At 38.4% G+C, this 19174-nt stretch overlaps 1 protein-coding gene across 14 annotated transcripts in view; it reads right to left on the reverse strand.

Moving 5' to 3' along the window:
* Positions 1–19174, reverse strand: part of DOCK7 (dedicator of cytokinesis 7) — a 104255-nt gene that overhangs the window by 61735 nt on the left and 23346 nt on the right. For all 14 annotated transcript variants that reach the window (XM_069861852.1, XM_069861849.1, XM_069861854.1 and 11 more), the window contains exons 3-14: positions 17103–17278; positions 16841–16909; positions 14113–14242; positions 13794–14006; positions 13295–13380; positions 11068–11134; positions 9698–9847; positions 7722–7802; positions 5823–5988; positions 5024–5166; positions 3140–3233; positions 1403–1565 (exon numbers count right to left, since the gene is read on the reverse strand). In XM_069861852.1, the coding sequence (XP_069717953.1) occupies positions 1403–1565; positions 3140–3233; positions 5024–5166; positions 5823–5988; positions 7722–7802; positions 9698–9847; positions 11068–11134; positions 13295–13380; positions 13794–14006; positions 14113–14242; positions 16841–16909; positions 17103–17278 (1538 nt within the window). The remainder of the gene's footprint in view (positions 1–1402; positions 1566–3139; positions 3234–5023; positions 5167–5822; positions 5989–7721; positions 7803–9697; positions 9848–11067; positions 11135–13294; positions 13381–13793; positions 14007–14112; positions 14243–16840; positions 16910–17102; positions 17279–19174) is intronic.

Here is a 19174-nt window from a genome sequence, read left to right on the forward strand (position 1 = left end):
AGATCCTTTCTTCTCATTGGAAAGGAATTCAGAGCCATCCCTTTGTGACCTTTTAGTACAACTAAGAAATTAAATGAAAGACCAAGTGAGCACACGACAACACACCTTTCAAATAGAGAAGTTGCCTGTGGGAGGCAACTCCAGTGGAGTCAACAGTACCAATCAACAAACTCTGCAGGCACAACCTGCATGACAGCGCTAGTCCTGCTCCTCAGAACACATTCACGTTAGTTAAACTTCAGCTGCAAAGCACTGTAAAGCAGGACTATTGACACGCTTGTGGATGGCCAGCTGTGGACTGACAAAGACTTCAATTCTGCAGCTACCTTGAGTCACATTGACTTATATATCTTACCTAACCCTTGTACAGTATGGACTTTGTATCTCAACATTTGCAACCATATAGAAAATGGTCTTAAGTTGTAATTCGTCAGACTGAAGCAACTGTGAACAGAATGTGCTAATCACAAACAAATGGGAAAAACAGTTTTATTCTTCATGGATTTATTACAAAGAAGAGTTCACACAGGGTTGCTTGTTTTTACTGGTTTGTTTTAATATTTAATTACCTGTTCAACCCCTAGAAGTAAGTAAGTAATTAAGTAAATAAATAAATAAATTATACTTATGGAAAAACATAAGATATCGAACTTCAGTAAAAGCTCCCTGGTAAACTTTGGTTTATAAAATCCAGGTTTGTATTCCTCTAACTTTTACAACAAGAAGTAAATGATTTGGAGAGTAAATTGGTGAAATTACTCAACTAAAGACAACAGTTCCACTCAGAGGTGCAATCTCTCCAAAGACACTGTGAAAAAGCTTTAAAGGAACAGTGGTACATAATGAAAAGAAACCTGTTCTCTGCTTCAGTTTAGTTATAGAAAGGTTATTGTTTTCCAAGATACTCCAGAAAAATTTCTTATCTTCTAGATCTTCAGAAGATTATTTTTTCAAGCATTGTAAACAAATAAACTGCTTTTAAATAAAAATGGAAATATGAACAAAGGGATTATGCTTTTTTTCATCTTTGTTCACCACTTTAAAGAAAAGAAGTCACTAAAAGTGTCAGAAAGAAATAAAACCAGTAACAGAATGATAATTTTAGCACATAGACAATGAAAAAAAAAACTACATAAAAATGAAAAGAATTCAACTAAATTTCACTGTGAGTTTGGGGAAACAGAGAAAACTCTCTCAAGTTCCCATTCGCAGCCAAGTTTCATGCAAATACGTTTGTCCCTTCACATCTGTATTTTCTGCTGTATCAGTCTGGAACTTTTTATGTCCCTGGCACAGCTGATCTACTGATACAACAAGCTTTGCAATGCATGAGATAAGGTAGGAATTTCTAGATTTGCCAGTCTCAGGCCCCGAAATGTGAAACGTATGTCAAAATTCTAACCTGTATGTGGTATTTGGAACGTAGACATCCCTGGCAGGAAACTCCAGGATTTCTCTTGTAGGTCTAACTCTGCTGTCTGGGTAAAGTTTGACTTGCAGCAACTCTGGAGTTAGACAGTAATGGGGATTTTCTGGAGCTGGAGATATGTCTATCTTTAATTGAGCTGTAAGAAGAAAATTATTTTATTACAATAAATAGAAGTTAATTTAAACAAAAACATATTCATGCTTTGTTTCTTCAGGTTACTATCCTATATATTAATTTAATAAATAAACAAATGATAAATTACAGCCAAGGTGGATTTGTTAAAAACAAATAACAGTGAATCAAACTAATATCTAATGCAATTGGGGTACCAGATAATAAGAAACACAGAAAAGATGTATCTTAACATGTCCCAAATGCTGTTCTCATAGGCAAGCTGGGGAAATACAGTCTAGATAACACTGCAATGCGGCCCAACTTTTGTTAAAAACAAAAGTCTCATCAAGAATCTTGCCATTCAAACTGGAAGGATATATAGGAATTGCTGAAAGCTAATCTGCACCAAGATTATTGAATATTTTCCTCAGCAAGTCTCACAGTACTGACAGGAACTGAATGTTGGTGGATGGCACTGAGGCTGGAATGCTTGTAAAAATTTGGAAGACAGAAGAGTTGGAGATCAAAGACTAAGATGAAATGTAACAAAGAGCAAAGGACTTGAATTAAGAAGCAGAAGGCAACATACAAACATAAAAGAAAATAATTGGCATGGATCAATTCTGTAAAAAAAAAAAAAAAAAAAATAGGCTGGGGTGACAGCAGTGACAGTAAGCCAATGTCCAGAAAAAAGCAACAAGCATTCTCAGATATATTAGTGCAGCGTCATGTGTAAGACACTGGAGACAAATCCATCTGCACTGCTTGGCATGGGGTCTTAAGAGGAGCAGCATACTCATATGGAGCACCCTGCTTGAAGAAAAGCAAGGAAAGGAAAGAAACTCTTAGCAGGGAGCAGAAGTCAATTTTAAAATCACAACCTTTGATGAAGGGTTGAAAGAAACCTGAGACTGGGCAGGCTACAAAATGGAGGTGAATAAGAGTGAACTAATAGCAGTATTCAAAAGTACTTGAAAGGTTAGAATAATGGTCCTGAGGGCATAACAGATTATAATCAGATTAATTTGCAGAAAGATAATTTTGCAAAGTTTTCTTAATACCTAATCTCACTACAAGGACAGCTGAGTGCTAGGAGAGATGATCTAAGGAAGTGGTACGGTTGTTGTCACTAGAGGTTTTTAAGGACAGGTTAAGTAAACATTGTGAGGAACAGTGCAGGTCAGGGACCAGTGATGTTTCACTGCTGATGTGCCAGCATTTTTATTTCTCTTTCTCAAACAGAGGTGGAGTTCGTTCCTATTAACCAAGTGGGAGCCAGGAGAGAGATCTCCTCTCAGCTGAAGAGAGGTATTTTACGTAGGAAAACAGAGGTTCTCTAGAGCCTGCTGAGTTTAGGGCTTAGAGGGTTGCATCCTTTCCTCACAGATGCTCCTCTCAGTGTGACAGGAGCTGCATGTGCACACATGCCAGTGAAAAAACCAGCCAAAATGCCATCCCTGGTGCTCATAGTCTACCAGGGATTGTTGTCAATGGCTTATTAGCGTTTTTTTTCATTTGCTCACTTATAAGAACTGGGTGTCATTTGGGAAGGACTAACCAAATACAAATGTGTGCCAAAAAGATCTTGTTCAATACCTGTGATAGGTCTCAATCTCCTTAACACTGATGAAGGCCGTCTCATGTCAGCAAGGAATTTGTACAAATCTTCATCACTCAAGCGATCACCCTCCTGTTGGATGTTGGTAAGAAAATGGTTATCTACACAACCCTTCAGGACTGCAAGAGAATGGATAAACTATCTAATAATGGTTTATAATTGGTTACAATCTAATAATGTTCTTTCCTCTGATATCAAAATGTACCTTCCCAGAACAAGGTGTTAAGATTAACATGCTAAATTACAGTTCATTTCTCCATCCTTTTTCCTTCCTTTTTTCCTTATTAATCACCATGACAGCTACAGGAACTTCTCATTGAAAACCTTTTCTCTCCCCATCAATATTATCCTTTTCAAAACTGAGAATAGCTGTTAAAAGATTTGCCCAAAATATCCAATTTTTAGGAAGTATAATAGTTTGAAAAAGTATCCGTCATTCAGTTAGTGATCCTCATTCCTTCTCCTCTGCCTTTTCTTTGGTATGAGTCTAAAATAATTACTTTCCAGGGGAAGCGTTAAGAAATGATGGTAAGTGGAAGCAGTCTGTTGCCAGTCTTCCTTGTGACATATTCTAGTAGCTCAGAAATTCATTCATTTTGAAAACATAGAAAATGTGACTCTGCCATCCTCTAACTATCCAAAAGTAGAAGTTATCTAATAATAAAGGTAATAAATCACAATACGAAAAAAAGCAAATGGAAGAAGAAAACCACTGGGCAGCATCCAATTAATTGTACTCAATGGGAGAAAAGGAAGGGAAGACAAAAAAATAAGAGATACAGAAAAACTAGAAACTTCAAGTCTTATATCATTGTTCAGCAATTTTTAAAGGACAAATTAATAAAACAAGCTGTTTCAAAGTTGTCAGCTTCAACACAGTAAATAAATACTTGCTTTCATAAATCATTACTAACCGAGTGACCAGGTCTGAACTGGTGCATATTACAGAGAGGGCTGCAGAACACAACCACTATAACAGCTGCATCAGTAATGCTGTAATAACTTTTTTTTTTTACTTACTTTCTACATTCTGGGTGAAGACGTTTACAGAGCTCAATTTTATTAAAACTCCAAGTAAAATGAACTTCCTGCACTGCCCTGTGTAACTGTGACCCAGAGATACCATTCCAGCACCCAGTATCAGTCATACTGTGCCCCATACAGAGCAGCAGAGGCATGAGTCACCCCTCAACCACGTGGTTTGCACTACACTAACTTCATGCCCTTGATGACATTTCTCCTTATTTACACTACTGTATTTAAGACCAGACTTTGAACGGCTACCACAGTGAAGAGGCATGTAACCAGAATAATCAGAAAAAAAAAAAAAAGAGCTTAACCAACTTGCAGTATAAACTATCTACCAATACTTTTTGCTATAAATAGCAAAATCAGTCCAAAAAATATAGGGTTGCTCGCTATTAGACCTCTTTATACACACAAAGATGAGATGTGAACAATAACTTTCCTGAACCAGATATGGCATTAAGCAAATCTTAGCATAAATTATGAAAGGAAACCATTTTCTAAGCTTAACTAAACATTTTATTCTATTTAATCACATTTTCTACTGCTTCTCAGGAAGATCCCAACCGCTGACTAAGAACAGTTGCCACTCAGTACAGCAGCAAAGTGAAATGCTTTGTTTTCTCAGTAAACTTACTGCAAGAACCCATCAATCGACTGTTGAACCCACTGCTGGCAGAATTAAGCACATGATATAATTAATTCCCTGCATGTTGTTCAAAGACATTCTGTGACCAGGGAACAGATATTAATTTGTGATGCTTTCAATGCATGCAATCTTTTGGGTCTACACTGACTTCACATGATCTCCTCAGTTAAATAGCTTCATACAATACCTGTTTAAAGAAGTTTGTCACTGTCAGAGTAGCTGGTCTAAAACTGGTCAAATTGCAAGCCTCATCCCCACTTGTGGTTCTCTCTAATGAACGCCTCCCAACAATACTGGAATTCCGCCTTTCTGACCATGATCCTTTACGTTCTTCAAAACAAAAAATAAAAAGGGGGAAGAATTAATAAAAAAAAAAAAGGAAGAAGAAAAACAACTGTTGAAGAGCCTACTTCTGTTCCAACCAGGATTTTCTACACAAGAAGATAGCTGCTGCTTTTGGAAATTATGCAATAAGTGTGAGAGAAGAGGTGGTTATGCTAAGACAATCACACTCCTGAGGCATCAAGAGGCTATGAAGCACAGCTGACTACTTCTGCTCTTCTCACAGCAACCTCACCCCAGTGCCTTACTGCTATTATAAAAGTCTTCATCGTGTGAAGATTTATGTATATCTCTTGCTCTGAAAGATGATGAAGTTGGCAGTTTTGGGGATGCTGAAGATGAGCTGTGTGGTTCACAAAGATTAATCCACTCCTTTGTAAAATGTTCATCAGCCTGCAATGCTCTCTCAGTCTTAGAAGCCTGATTTTAAATAACATAACAGATGGTTTGCTTGTAAAATATTTTATAGATACATCCATTTGTTATTATGGACTTTTCTGTTTTATTTCAACCATGACCCAAGACTACCAGAAGGCCAAGGGCAGGCGAAAGAAAGTGATAGAAGGAGCAATAGCAGATACAGGGCATGAATCAAGACTTCAGTATTTGTCCATGCTCCCTCACGCTGATGCCAGGTACTGTACCTCCTGTGCCAACTTCTACTTCTGTGGAATCTCTTTCCAAACTTCCAGCGCTGCTCACAATGTTCATTAAATGAATGGCTGTCCAGGCAAAAGGCATTCGATACTTGCCTAGTCTTTGGCAAAACTGTTCTGCCTGGCATTTCAGTTTTTCCAACTTCTCCTTATTCTGTGAAAAAAATATTCAGTCCAAGAGATTAAAAGAAGAATAGGAACAGAGGAAAATTTAGAAAAATTAGTAACAATGGCATCTTTTCTAACATGCAATTCTTTTGTGCTTCAATAGCACCTTCTACAGGAGGATCACCATGTGCTAGGCAATCCGACTTCTGCTTTGCATAACTGCCATCAGGCCAACAATGTGAGACACAGGACAGCCTGACAGCCAGAGCAGTTGGCTTCATGTTCTAAAGCCTCCTGAATAGCCTGTCAAATCCCAGTGAGCTCATCTGCCCACTGCCCTTTCAAGAAAACCTGAATTTTACTCTGTCAATTCTGAAACGGTCTTTCTTAATGTGATTTTATGCAGCAGGAGCTCAAATCACCTGGAGTTGCATGGGGAACTGAAAACATTCCTCAAATACACAATATTATTTTATTGAGGGGGAAAAAAGGAATAAGAAAAGACTTGTCCATAATCCTGCATATTAAAGAGCAATTTTTGCTTTAGAAAGGTTGTTACTTCCAGACATGGGGCTGGATAAAAATAGAGAACACTCTATTGCTCATGTTTTTCTAGCTCAGGACATGTTTATGCACGTTGCTGGGAAGGAGACCTTAAAAAATCACCTTTTCACCTACATTCCCAAACATCCTGCAACTCCAATTCCAAAATTTCACTTAGGCACATGTCAACTGCTTGATCACAGGTAGTTTTTTTACTGAAAAGGTCATAGTCCAAGTGCCACTGCAGGTGCTACCAGCATTTCTGTTTTGTTTCTCAGCCTACCAAACCTGCATTTCCCACCCAGATGCTGATACACTTCACTAAGCAACCAGCTGCCTACTGCAAGGACTAAGACGGCATTCTTCTCTGCGGAGAAAACCTCTGCTTTTAGTCTTGAGCAAAGGATTTCTACAGTAAGGAGACAAGTCACACTTAAACATGTGCAGGAAAGACAAAGAATCAGTCAAACTGGAGCAGGTCCATGCTATCCCTGCACTTTTACTGCACTTTAGAGACCAATGCTCAAATTTCCTTCAATGCTGAAGAAAGGAATTAAAGGGACTTTGTTAATGGAAAAAATGAAGACTAAAGTATAAAATTTTTTAATCTATCCTTTCGATATGTAGAAAGGACAACTTTATCCTGCTGTTCAGTGTAGCACTTCTTTACAATATCAGGAAAAAGAAAAATCAGCAGAAAATAGCAGAGAAAAAGAACCAGAAGTGCACTGCAATTCAAAACCAGGCCTGACGGAGAATGTCCTGTTAACATACTTCATCCACTCTACACCCTTTCCAGGGGAAGTCAGAGGTACTGTGATGGGATTAAGCTGCAGAAGCAATGGAAAAGTTGAAATTTCACTGCAAATTCACATCAAAGGCCACCTTCACTTGACCCAGCTATAAGCACACAACTGATCCTTTGGGACAGGAGATCACAGATGACTGAGCTTGATGGTAACCACACATCTCCCCTGTTAGCTACAAAAACCGATGACCTTTAACTACTCTACCCCAACAAGGCATCAAGATTCAAGGGTCTTTGTCTCTTCAACTCTTCTTTGGCCTTTAGAATTTGACTAGATTGTTAATTAAAAACCGATCCTTTTGAGAATAGGAATAGTATCAATAGATGTTAAGCTCAAGGTAAAAGAATATAATCTATGTGTAATTTGTTAATAATAGAAGGCCTTAAAGCACTTGTAGCCAAATTTAAGCAAAACATCAAATTCTTACCTTTGCTGCATCAGATTCTTTAAAAATCATATAAGGCTCTGCACACTCCCCAATATCTCCCTGCTGTAACACTTTTTCCAGCTGAGAAGAGAAAATGAACCATTATAATGACATGTGTTCAGCAAGGACTGTTAAATTAAACAAACACTAGGAGGCAAAAACATCTTTGAAAAGAGTTAAAGCTTGATTTCTCTTTGTGAGACAGCGAACAAGCACTGCACTCAAGTTATTAGAACCATTAAGTTCCCAGATCTCCAGTTATAAATGAATCACAAGTCTAAAATATCAGTTCAAAGAGAACGTATGCCACTTCACTTTGGTTTGATCTGTTCTAGAATCACTTTCAGCTCATTTTTAAAGTCTTGAAGATAGCTTGCACTGTCTTCAGCATCATCACTTTCAGAATTCTGTTCTTGTTTCAGTTCTCCATATTAAGCAGCAGAAAGAGGTGACTCAGATGTAAAGTAAAACAAGCGTTATTTTAAACTGGTGTGTTTTCAAGTCAAATAATGAAATAAACAAATAATTAAAGTTAGCAAAAGAGCTGATGTTTGCTTCTGAAGTCTCCAAGTAACAAGAAACTGCTTAGAAATATATTTCCCATCACATGCATGGAGACTGTTTGATTCAGACACATCCTGGCCTTCCTTCCCATGTCCGCTACTGTGCACACGCTGTTACTAGATTAGAATATCTTGAAATTTTTCCCACGCTTGCAAAGTGTCTATTAGTAGAACTCCACAAGGTTACTACAATATAAAGAACAAAACTACTTTCCATCAAATCTTGCACTCCCTGGTGTTTTTACGCTAGCAATACCAGCTGTCTGAAAAGTGGTTTCCCAGCAAGTAAGACCTATGTGAAAATTCACCTGGTAAGGCATGCTATCCATCCGTTTAATTTATCCCTAGCTATATTCTTTTCATCATCAAATCAAAAAATCGCCTAAGCCACCAGCTCCTCTTGGATCACTGGTTTTACAAGCACTAATGTGCAGTCACAAGCTCTTTTGGACAGATCCCCATCTCATAAATATGGGGTTCTTTCTTCCTCATATTTTGTAAAAATTCTAAGGATGAATACGCGTCTGAAGACAGAACTTGATTTTTAGAAAGAACTCAGATAATCATACTAAAAAATGGAGACCAGAATATATTCCAACACTACTGAAACCTGGGACTGTTTTGTTATGCCTTAATTTTAAAAGCTTTACTCCTCAAGAAAGGAGCAGTTTGTGAAGAACCTGCAGAAACCCAAGTCTACAGGGTTCTCAAAACATCCCATTTAGCTAGCAGGCAATGTAACCACTGCCTGTGAACTGACAGCATGTACTGAACTCCTCTTTTTACAAAAGGATTATTTTTATGCAGAGACCAGTCAAAAAACCTGATTCAAATTCCAATCTGAACTAGTACCATTTGTGTGCTCATTGAATCAAATGAAAGAAGAGGAAATAACTTTTATCTTTGTATACTTTATTCCAGGAGTGACCAATGTGGCATTTTATTCCAGTTATGGATCTCACTCTCTTGGCAATTTCAATTCTTGAAGACATTTGAAAATCTGGCTTAAGGGCATATATCATTTCTGAAATGAGATTCAAATCAATATATATTTTTAAATCACTCACTTAGCTATCATCTTAAGGAGTCAGCACATTGCTTCAAATGAAAACCAAGGTCAAGCCCCAGAAAGCTGCTCTATATCAAGCAAACCTTTGTGTTCTTTCCAGTTTTTCAATAATACAACAAAGCATATCTCCACTGAGCTGTTTCTGTTAAAAAGGAACATAATGTACTAAGTGAGAATATCTGAAATGAAACAATTCTGCGGTACAAGTGCTTATGCTTTTGAGAACAGAATCCTCCTTTCCAAATGTAAATAAGAAGTCAAATAGTCAGCCAGACATGTTTATATTTTATTTTAACTAGAAAATAAGAGACATGAATCATTTAAATTTCTCTAGCATTTCTTACCTTTATTACCAGAAAGACATCTTGAGAGGGATAAGTGATAGAAAAGATGGCAGATCTGGCCAGTGTAGATATAGCAGCAGGAGGGACATGTGGACGAAGCATTCCCTTCATTTGTTCAGAGTTTAAATCAAAGTAGAAATTTTCTGAAATCTAAGAAACAAGTTGGGTAGCTTCAACCATTACTTACACCTTTTATTTTTGGCAAACTCCTCATAAACACAACAATTAAAAAACACAAGCAAAAAAACTACCAACAGTGCCTCCTTTCAAACCATGTATAAAAAGGAAGGGGGGGAAAAAAGGCCTTTTCATTAATAAATCGAGGAAGGACAGTGAGAAAGGAGAAAGGAAATGGAGCAAACAATCCACACTGTCTATAAAATTTCCTCCTGCTCCTGCAAGGTATGTAGTTCCATCACAGAGCTAGAAATTACAATTGCTGTATGAATTGTAAATATCGAAGTATGAAAATAGAAAATTATCTTTAAGATTGTTCACAGAGAAAACAAAAATGACACATCCTGAAAGACAGTGAGCTTCTATGCTGAGGCACCAAATCCCTGACTGTATCAAAATGAATGTGAGTTGGTTATCAACAGCAGAGGTCACTAAAGAACTTACTACATTAGAGACAAAAAAATGGAGTAATGAGATGATAAAATTGGCTTATGAAATGTAATTTAAATATTAAACAAAGTTCACATAATATTCCACATACTCTCATCTACATAACTTACAACTCAATGCATTAAATTTGAGTCTTAAAGAGATAAATGTCAAAATGCATATTTTTAACATTTTTCTCTCTACTACTGCTAATATCTTGAATTACGAAAACTAAGAGACTCTTCAAATATTAAACACGGAACATAAATAGGGAATTTTCCTATAACTTCAATCTTGAAAAGACTCACCAGTTTTGTTTTGATTTTAGCATGCATGACTTTCTTGTGCATTATTAAAATGTTACTTGGACACATACCATGCAGAATCACGAAAAAGAGATTAAGAAAGTCATAAAAACTTAATCTAAATAAAATGTTTCAGTTACTTAAGTTCCCTCTGGGGAAGAGACTTTTGAAAGCCAAGATTGGACAATATATATGTATATGTGTGTGTATATATATCCCGATTTCAGACACTCACATATTAGATAATACATTTAGAAAAGTGGTTATACTTCAAATGCTTTACTAAGCAGAAGAAGAAGAGACAAGATGGTTCATGAAATGCCTCCATCATTCTGTCAGCCACCAGTATGTCACTGTCTTCATAAAGGTCTCCTTCATAATTAATTCCTCTCTTTGTTTTTAAATACAGGCTTGTAATGCTTCAGTGGAAACGTCATCACTCAAGTAATTAAAACCTACCTTCTTCTTTTCTTTAACATCATACAAAGCCAAACTTGCAAAAATGGGCTCGATTTCTATTTCAAATCTTGAAAGAAAGAAACACAAAATCAGTTAACCTACACTGTGCAAGAAAGAATAACTACAGTCTCCCCAAATCCTTCTTGGGTGACATCTGACCACTGTTAAGCAGAGACATCAGGAACAGCTGAGCCAACCTAAAGGCTTGACCCTGCTGAAAAGGGATCTTGCTCCCCAGTTTTCCCCCACTCCTTTCCTGTCCTGCTTGCTCCGCATCGCCTCTTCTCACTTCCACTGGGAAGCACATTGGTGCTCCCTGGACCTTCTAAAAGGCCATTTTAACTCACTCACCCAACAGAAAGGTTGGGATCAGAGTCACAGGACACAAAGCACATTTCTAGAAATGCTTTTATCTTCTACAAGTGTCATTTGAAAGCTACCTAAAGCAAACTAATTGTGTCTCTAAAGGGAGAGAATTATGACTTGGGATAGCTGGAGCAATTAGCTCCTCTGATTATCTTGAGAAGCTGCCTTCTACGCTAATTTCCCATGCTGACCTGCTGGTACAGCTAAACAGCTAAATGGCCAACCACTCCTCTCGGCATTTTTGACCAGAAAGTTCCTTCCACTGGACAATCAAGGACAGCTATTCTGGCAATTTTCAACATTTAACTTTCACCAGAAAATATCAGTATCTCAAAAACTCTCTCAGAAACTGTTAGTTTTTCAGAGTAACTGTTGTCAAGTATTTATGCTAACTGAAACACTTCAACAAAAACATTAACCTACCAAATAGAGCTAAACCTATTGCTAAACTGCCTAGGAAGTTAAAGAAATTAAAAAGCATTCAAAATCTGTCCTTACACCAAAATGAGCAGGGCTGAAATGCATTCTCCAGTCTGCACAGCCTCCCTGTGAAATTAATGCCCAAACCCATGCACCCCAGTACAGAGCTCTCGGATTTTCAGCCTGGAACTCTTTCTGCCAACGGAACATCATACAGAACTGCATTATCAGACAGACATTTTCTCTTGTTTTGCAACAAAAGTGAGATTAACCTGAAAACGCCCCTCCTTAGGTCATCTTAGCCTTCTCCCTGAGGAAGAGACCATGTACTACTTTTTGTGCCACTACGATAGCATGATCTCGGATGCTTCCTATAACAACTGTAAGAATGGTTTCAGAGATTACTATAGTACACAAGCAAGCACATACTTGAGCAGATTTGCTATAAATTTACAGACAGCACAAGATGCTTACATACCAGAAATCATTAATTTCCAGCATCTAACTTATTTATGCTAAAGACACCATCCTTCGAAGAGAAAGCTCCACTGCTACTGCATATTATGTTGTTCCAGTTCATAAAAGGCTGCAAAATCAGTTCATCTCTATGGCTATATTAGGTCCTGGAGTACTCTATGAGCAGGAGATATGTCCCACACATATATCTCAGTTATGAGCCACAATGTAGTCTAACCGGAGCTCTCTAATAAGAAGGGTTGACCTAACTGAGGACACAGAAGATGAATACAGCAGTGTGGAAAATCAGTTTTGTACTTTATTTCTCCAAGGGAATAACAGTAAAATTTTACCTTGTGTTATTAGAGAAGAGTTATAGGCAATGAACCAGCTGCAGGTAACCCTATATTCAGGAGCTCCACTTCATTAAACTTGTTTAACAGGTTTCTATTCCTCCAGTTAATGCTAGCTAAGTATATAAAGTCTTCACTCTTAAAGGGACACAGTCAAGGTTGCTGAGCTTAAACTTCAGCAAATCTTTCGATGTCTTATGCCTTAAGGCTTAAGCATTTTTAATCTTTTTTTTTTTTTTCCCATCTTAAGCATCCTTGTTACGGAGCTCAACATATGTGATTGGCCATCTTCAGAGCCCTGAACCAGCACAGTGAAGCACTTGTTCTAGCAACATGGAACAGGCATGGCTAGAGACTGGCTGAAAAGCAATGATGAGAGAAGCCAAGGAAGATGAAGACTTTCTATATTATACCACCGAAGAAAGTCTTAAAGGTAAAACTGCCTCACGCACTGTACTGTGTAACTTTTCCTTTATAGAACTAACCTTTAAGCCTATGACCAACCAAACAACACTACATGCCTTCAAGGGTAATAAACAAGGCAGCAGAGTTATTCCAGATGCACAGGGATATAAAAGCAGATGTCAATTCTCAATTTCTGTAAAGCAGCTGTCTGTTGGAGCGATACTTACTTAAGGGACAAACACTTCACCAATAGTCTTTGGCCAAAGTGTTCTTTGGGTACTTCAGGGACACTAAGTCGCTCTATAGGCTCCTCCTGAAATTTGTCACAGGAACAGCAATTTAGAGACACAACACTTGTACAAACCACTAATGCCATTATGAAGCAAACATATATCACTTTATTTTAACAAGACAACGATGCCAATTTAATCCAAGGCTAACCAGCACGCTACATTTATCAGCAGCTATAAATCTGCTGAATTAAATCCCTTTAATGTTTCCATATTATATGGGATTGCATAACCATAAAAGAAACTCAGTCTTCAGAAAGTAATATCTATGGCAAGACAAATACTGACAAACATGAGACCAGCAAAATACCTAAAGTTCTCACGACAATTAAACACAGGTGATCTTAACTCCTTTAAATCCACTGCAGGCTGACAATTTGCTCATTCCTTATAACCTTCACTCTTTTTTGCCTCAGCCACATGTATATAAAAATACCTCATCTGGTGCTGGATGTAGTGCAAAAAGCTCCTTATGCCTATTGGACTTCCTCTGATCTTCATTGTGGTGGTCAATCTCTTCATTTGGGGTTCGGTCCAGCAGGTTTGGGAGAAGGGCATCTGGAAGGGAGTTCTTCAGATCAAAAATACTGCATGCCCAGCTGCCCCGGGGAGTGTCGTCAATTGACATTGAACGCCGTTTAAGGTCATCCTGAGATTCAACAAATTAAAAGCAACTTATAAGGGGAAAGAGACTGCACTTTTAAAATGCGACTATAAATTAGGTTTTATGTAGCAAGTTTTTAAAGGTACATTACTTGTTCATCCTGGTAACTGTTGCCATCTGGAGCTTCATCAGATTCAAAGATCTGTTTGGGGAGCCCCTTTTGCCTCTCCTTCTGTTTGTCTAAGGTGTTGGGATTAAATCCAGTTCCTAGCTTGTGATATCTGAAAACAAAGTATTTCAAATGCATACTTAGCATCTTTTTTGACCCCAAACCCAGAAGCAGAACTACAGAACAAATCCAGTATTATCAGAGTGGTTCATCTCAAAGCATGAACTGCTCCCTGCAAACAGTATTTCCAGTCATCCTGCACTGTAGCTGGGCAATGGTCTGACAACGAGTATTCCAGTACTACAATGTGACTCTGTTCAACTATAAAGCAACCCTGGATGATGCCAAAGAAGTGTTATCAATGGCCAATTAAGGTCATCATAAAATGTGTGATTGTGATGCCAAGCTTAAAAGAGGCCAAGAATATGAGGACTGAAGGCCAGTGGTTCTGCTAGAGCAAGAATTGATGTGGAGCAGACCTTTAAAACCAAAGCACCAAGTTCAGATAGGATTGCATGAAGCACAGGAGTCCTGAACCCCCCTGGAAAACACATGACTTTCTGGCCCCAGCTTAAATAATCATCTTCCTAACACACCTTTGTAGGCAGAATTGGGTCCTTCAGAGTTTTCTGGGGTTTAAGAGCACTTACAAGTAAACAGTAAGTCTGTCTACTGCTGCTGACAAGATCAGATGTCTTTAACCAACAAACTGTTGGATACTAAATGGCACTATGTCTGTATTTACACATATATAAGGCCAGAGCCACAGTTCCCTTACAACAGGCACTCTAAGTCAGTTCCCAAAGTAGCACTGGGGTCACATCTAGAATTAATTGCTCTTATCCTGGATGTACAGACATGTCAAAATCATGGGTGTGCTAGCAGTGAATAATGAAAGGGAGGCGAAAAAGGAGGAAAGTATTTTCCTTGCTAGGTTATGACTCCTGAGAGCTGAACCACCCGTATAATCCTCATGTGGATGCGTGCATTTCCATCATGGTCTCATCGACAAGCATAAATTCATTCTATATCAGACCTGTCTTCAGAGAGCCTATGATCACTGCCACCGTTGGTCTAGCATGCAGAAATCACACCATAAGGTTGAAATAAGAATATGCTATTGTTTTTTTCAGGCCAGTGAATAAAACCTATTTACCTTTTCCAATACCATTAACATAATCACTGAATGGATAGATTTGCCTGCCCCCAAAAACATTTTGGTTACAAAGAACTGTAGGCAGATTGAAATAAAGATTATTTCTGCTGGGAGTAGGGGAGAGAGAAGGATGTCAGATCAGAAGTCATGTTCTTCTAAAACTAGAAAAGCTGGATTTTGTGCCCCCAAAGCTAGTCAAAGCACTTGTAACCACCCAATTGGATGCATTAAGAGAAATTTGTTACCATCCTTACTTGAAAAACAACTCAATCCTTCCCAAACAGACTTCCAGGCTCTACCCCATTATGATTCTACCCTAGTAAAAACTGCTATAAATGTATATGGTGGTGACTGACCTCCTCTGAAGGGAAAAGGAAACCTTTGACTGTAATTCAAAATCACTTAGCACACCTTCAACCCACTTGGGCAACTTTGATGTCTTTAGTCTCATTCCTTCCCTGACACAGAAGGCACCTGCACCTGATCTGCACAGGACAGAATGCTCTCCTGTCTCCAACTGAACTTCCTCAGTGCAGGAATCACAGCCAGGTATTCCAGATACCAGTGAAAGTCACCGAGAACCAAGATGTACGCTAGCTGGATGGGTAGCACTGCCTTCTAGACTCTGCCCACAAAGGCTGGGAGTTAATAAAGCACCTCTCCCTCTCTCAGGTTTCTTTCTGTTTTTTTTTTTTTTTTCTTTGGTATGAGACTACAAACCACATTTTTATTAGGTCCTCTTAGCACTGAAAAGCATATTTTCAGCATCCCTTGAAGTAGTTCGCAGGACAACATTAAACCAGTGAATTGTAGCAACTGCCACAAGGGCAGAACCGTAGCCGTAGTCAAGTCATTTGTAGGTGATGCACATCACATGGATCACTTACTTCTTGACAGTAGCTCTTGAAGTCATCAGACTTGAATCATGCATGAGAGTGTATATGCCAAGTAAAGGTACTCAGAAACCCTCCTGTTAATTTGCATAAATTAATCAATACACACAGATTCTCTAAACTGTTAGCTCATTAGACAAATGTTGTGATAGTTCAAATATTAACAATTATTTCTTTAAATTACATACTTTCTCAAAGTCTCTTTGGGAACAAATGAATGCTGAAGGGGGCACAGCATCTGTGAGGTGGTTGTGCCTGCACATAAACCTTATATTGTTACAAAATGAACACAACTTCTCTCTAAAAAGAGCTAAAGAAATATGGAACAAAGAAAGAAACAAATGTTGACTGTAATTTTACCTGTTCGCATTCCCTAATTTCTCTACCATTCGAAAGGAACAACTGTTGACTAAAATGTCCTAGATTTTCAAAAATGGCCCAAGGGGTTTTGAAGTCTGAGATCAAATTTTCAAAACACAAAGCATCATTACAGCTGAACACAAAGCAACAGTTCAGCTGAGCTGGGCCACCAAAAACTAGGGCACATGGAATCATGGAATCATAGCCATGACAATAATTTTTGAGCCTACTCATACCAGCTAGCCACCCTGCAAAAATTTACGTATGAAATCAAGATGATAAATGCCACAAGGGAACTCACTTTCTATTCACAATTGCCCAGTCTTCTGTGTAACTTCTCACGCAGTCCCTCACATGAGGGTCCATCTCACTGTTGAAAGAATAAAACCAAACATCATCACTATCACAGAAAAGATGACTTCTTAAACATACATACTTCCATTTAGGTTTACATTTATTCTTTCAGGCTTTTACAGACAGAAATTCCAGGCTCCATCCTTGTGGATACTCAAATCCAGAACAATTAATTCCTTTGAGTAAGGCGTCACCCTGACACCCCCTACCTCTCTTCAGGCACAGCAGACACCAGTGTCCGGCACTCCCGGGGGGTGTATACAACCTCGATGTCATCAGGAGGAAACTCAAGCAAGTCTCTAAGTGGTCCAGACTCCACTGCAATCGGGTGTGTAATAAGGTAGTCCTCCAACTCAACTGGGTCCACTGCTTCTGTAAGTGGTACCTGGGAAAAGACAAGCAATTGAAGGGTCTTAAAAAAGAAAAATCACATGCACATATTCTACTTTGTTTTTCAAACCAGCCTTCTTCTGCCATGTTGAGGAAACTTGATCTAACATCAGACGATAATTAAACATAGTGGTGTTAACTAACACACATCACAAAGCTATTCATCATGTCTTATCTTTTATCTGATATTTCTCTGATGCACACCATCATCATCCTGGGAACCTTCACCCTGATCCAAGATGCAGGAATCCCTCCACCCTCAGGCACAGCCCCCAGACAGGAATCCAGAGTAGGGGCTGGTTCACCAGGAGCTCAAGAAGCCTCAAAACTCGAAAGATTAACATTATTTTGAATTAAAGCACTTCTCTGGCGAACACAAAACAGTGTTCCTCTACCACAGGTACAAGGTGAACCACCTCTTCTCCCTGATATCAGGACCTTTAGTGCCTCAATGTCTCTGCCCACACTAGGGAGGGACACTGCTCTAAATAAAATGGAAGTTTAAAAAGCAACTTCACTGGGCACAAAGCTTGCACCCAAAGCACAAGGAATATCTGAACACAAACACATACAGGAAAACAGTAGGTTTCACTGGCAGTACTAATCTCACCATACTGAAAAAAAGTGAGGTTTTCTTAGACACATGAAAAAACAGAAATTGCATAAACTGGACACTCATTCACATTGCATAACTGTGTATATTTAATGTAAGCATGTTCTCTAAGTACATATATATTCTGAAACAAGATCATCATGCTAGGAAGCTGTACATAAACACAGACAGAAAGAAAATGAAATACTGAAGTTCTGAGGAACCTGTCTCTACAGCAACTAACAGATTTCCTAGAATTCCCTGGCACATCCAAGTGAGGCTGAGCAGTTTAATGAGTCACAAACACACATCAAAATTCAGCAGTTTTTCTCTACTACTTCCTCTTTCCTGTCATCCAGAAGATTTCTGTGGGACACGGAACTATTCCACAGCTTGTCTTCTGTTGGAGATGACTTTAAAAATAACACTGACTACTGAAGTTTTCAACGTGCTTCTCAAAAACATTGCTATACCAACTCGAAATTCCAGTTGTCAAACTTCCATTGCCAAAAGCTTCTGAAATGAATCAGCTTTTTATTCAAGGAAAAAGACTTGGCTAACATAAAGGGTATTAAAAGAATCTCTCCTACCAGAGCCAGCATCAATGAATACTGCATTATTCTTAAAATACAGAAGGCAAATCCTTCAGCAGAAAAACACGTGATTCCCAGGGAAGTCAGGTGAGTTGGACTAGATGAGTTTATGCCAGATAAGAATCTGATCCACCAAAACCAGGATGTCTGGAAACCCAGTATTTAGTTCTGCAGGTTCAGTAAAAGACACAAATTAATTTCTATGTAGAGAAAAGAGCCATCACCATCATCAACTTAACTCAGACCCTTTTTCCCTTTCTAATCCGGAACTCTTGAAATGAACTCAATGTATATGATTCGGAGAACTTTTGAAAATACAAACCAGATACTTTCAACCATTTTAATCACTGCAAAACTCACAATGATCAAAACTTATCATCGCTCTTTCCAATACCACAGTTAACATGTCAGCACCTCGCACTATCTGTTTCTTCCGCTCAGATAGACCAGTGCCATTTGGCACTAGGTAACTGTTAAAATGCACAGCAGTGAAGTGATACAGCTTATTATCGAGGAATTGCTAAAAGTGCACTTTTTTTTTTTGGAAGAACTGCTGCATAATACTACTGCTACTTTGCATGCACATAATCCTTTCCACCGATATGCCTCAAACCCAAAGAAAAGAATCCAGAAACAGACTCCTTGCAAACAAAGATAAAAAAATAACAAAATCGCCCTGCAAAAGCCCCAGAGGCACTGGGTAGCA

The sequence above is a fragment of the Phaenicophaeus curvirostris genome, chromosome 8 (genome assembly GCF_032191515.1).
Source record: "Phaenicophaeus curvirostris isolate KB17595 chromosome 8, BPBGC_Pcur_1.0, whole genome shotgun sequence".
NCBI lineage: Eukaryota > Metazoa > Chordata > Aves > Cuculiformes > Cuculidae > Phaenicophaeus > Phaenicophaeus curvirostris.